Source organism: Nicotiana tomentosiformis, chromosome 2, assembly GCF_000390325.3.
Source record: "Nicotiana tomentosiformis chromosome 2, ASM39032v3, whole genome shotgun sequence".
Classification (NCBI taxonomy): Eukaryota; Viridiplantae; Streptophyta; class Magnoliopsida; order Solanales; family Solanaceae; genus Nicotiana; species Nicotiana tomentosiformis.
The window spans coordinates 138,783,652-138,785,499 of NC_090813.1; the positions used below are offsets into that span (position 1 = coordinate 138,783,652).

Consider the following 1,848-nt stretch of genomic DNA (forward strand, 5'->3'; position numbering starts at 1 on the left):
AAACCCTTGCAAAATTGCCTTCTCCCGAGCTAAAATTCGAATTGGTGAAAAATGAGGAATGAACCCTCGAATCTGCCTCTTCAACCCAGCGATTTCCGCACCTGTGCTCATGGGGCCGCATCTGCGAAAAAAATCATCGCAGGTGCGAAGGTCACTTATCCGGCCTGGGGCCGCATCTGCGGGTAATTCCTCGCACCTGCGGATACCTCACCTGCGGTCCAAATCGGCGCATCTGCGCATTTCAGTAAGGCAGTCAGGCTCCGCACCTGAGCCCACGCTTCGCACCAGCGGGCTCGCAGGTGCGGTCAAACTTGCGCACCTGCGCTCCATCACCAGCCCCACATGTTCCACATCTGCACACCTGCGGCTCGCGCACCTGCGGCCTCCCTTCCGCAGGTGCGAAACACCAGAACTAGCAAAGGCACCAGATTTTTCCTAAGTCCAAATTTATTCCGTTAAGCATCTGAAATATGCTCGAGGCCCCCCGGGACCTCGACCATACATACCAACCAATCCTAAAACACTATACGAACTTAGTCAAGTCTTCAAACCACATCGAACAACACCAAAATCATGAATTAGGCACAGATTCAAGCCTAAGAATTTAGAATTGTTTTTCAAATTCTACAAACGATGCCGAACCACATCAAATCTAGTCCGAATGACCTCAAATTTTACACACATATCACAAATGACACTACAAACCTACAACCACTTTTGGAATTCCATTCCGAGCTCGATATCAAAATTTCCACTATCGGTCGAAATCGCCGAAAAAACTAACTTTAACGAATTCAAGCCTAAATATACTACAGACCTCCAAAACACATTCCGAACGCGCTCCTAAGCTCAAAATCACTCAACAGAGCTAACAGAGTCGACCGAATTCCATTTCGGATCCGTCTTCACACAGTTCTGACTGTGGTCCAATTTCTAAGGCTTAGACTCACAACTAGGGACTAAGTGTCCCAAAACTCCCCGAATTCCATAACCAATCACTCCGGAAAATCCCAAAAGCAGAAACAATGTGGGGAAAGAAGATATTAGGGGATCAGGGCTCTAATTCTCAAAACGACCGAACGGGTCGTTACATCCTCCCACTCTTAAAACAATCATTCGTCCTCGAACGAGTATAAAGACATACCTGAAACATTGAAAAGATAAGGGTACTGGCTGCGCATAACCTGCTCGGTCTCCCATGTCGCCTCCTCGACCGGCTGACCCCTCCACTGGACCTTTATTGAAGCAATATTCTTTGATCTGAGCTTTCTAACCTGCCTATCCAATATGGCTATTGGCTCCTCAACATAAGATAGATCCTTGTTCAACTGGACAGAGCTGAAATCCAATACATGGGTCGGATCACCATGATACTTTCGGAACATAGACACGTGGAATACCGGGTGAACTCCTGCTAGGCTGGGAGGCAAGGCAAGCTCATAAGCAACCTCCCCAACTCGCAGCAATATCTCAAAAGGACCAATGAACCTCGGGCTCAACTTTCCCTTCTTCCCGAATCTCATGACGCCCTTCATAGGCGATACCCGAAGCAAGACCCGCTCACCAACCATAAATGCCAAATCACGAACCTTCCGGTCTGCATAACTCTTCTGCCTGGACTGGGCTATGCGAAGTCTCTCCTGAATCACCTTCACCTTATCCATGGCATCCTGGACCAAATCTGTACCCAACAATCGGGCCTCGCCCAGCTCAAACCATCCTACTGGAGACCGACACCGCCTACCATACAAAGCCTCATACGGTGCCATCTGAATGCTGGACTGGTAACTGTTGTTGTAAGCAAACTTTGTAAGTGGAAAGTATTGGTCTCATGACCCTCCGAACTCC

General features: G+C 48.4%; 1 protein-coding gene across 1 annotated transcript; it reads right to left on the reverse strand.

The window, feature by feature from the left end:
- Window positions 1-1,075: 1,075 nt before the first annotated feature.
- On the reverse strand, window positions 1,076-1,622 carry LOC138905432 (uncharacterized; the record flags this gene model as incomplete). The annotated part of the gene is made up of 1 exon (XM_070193957.1): window positions 1,076-1,622. A coding segment is annotated over one exon (510 nt), but the record flags the coding sequence as incomplete, so codon positions are not given.
- Window positions 1,623-1,848: the final 226 nt, after the last annotated feature.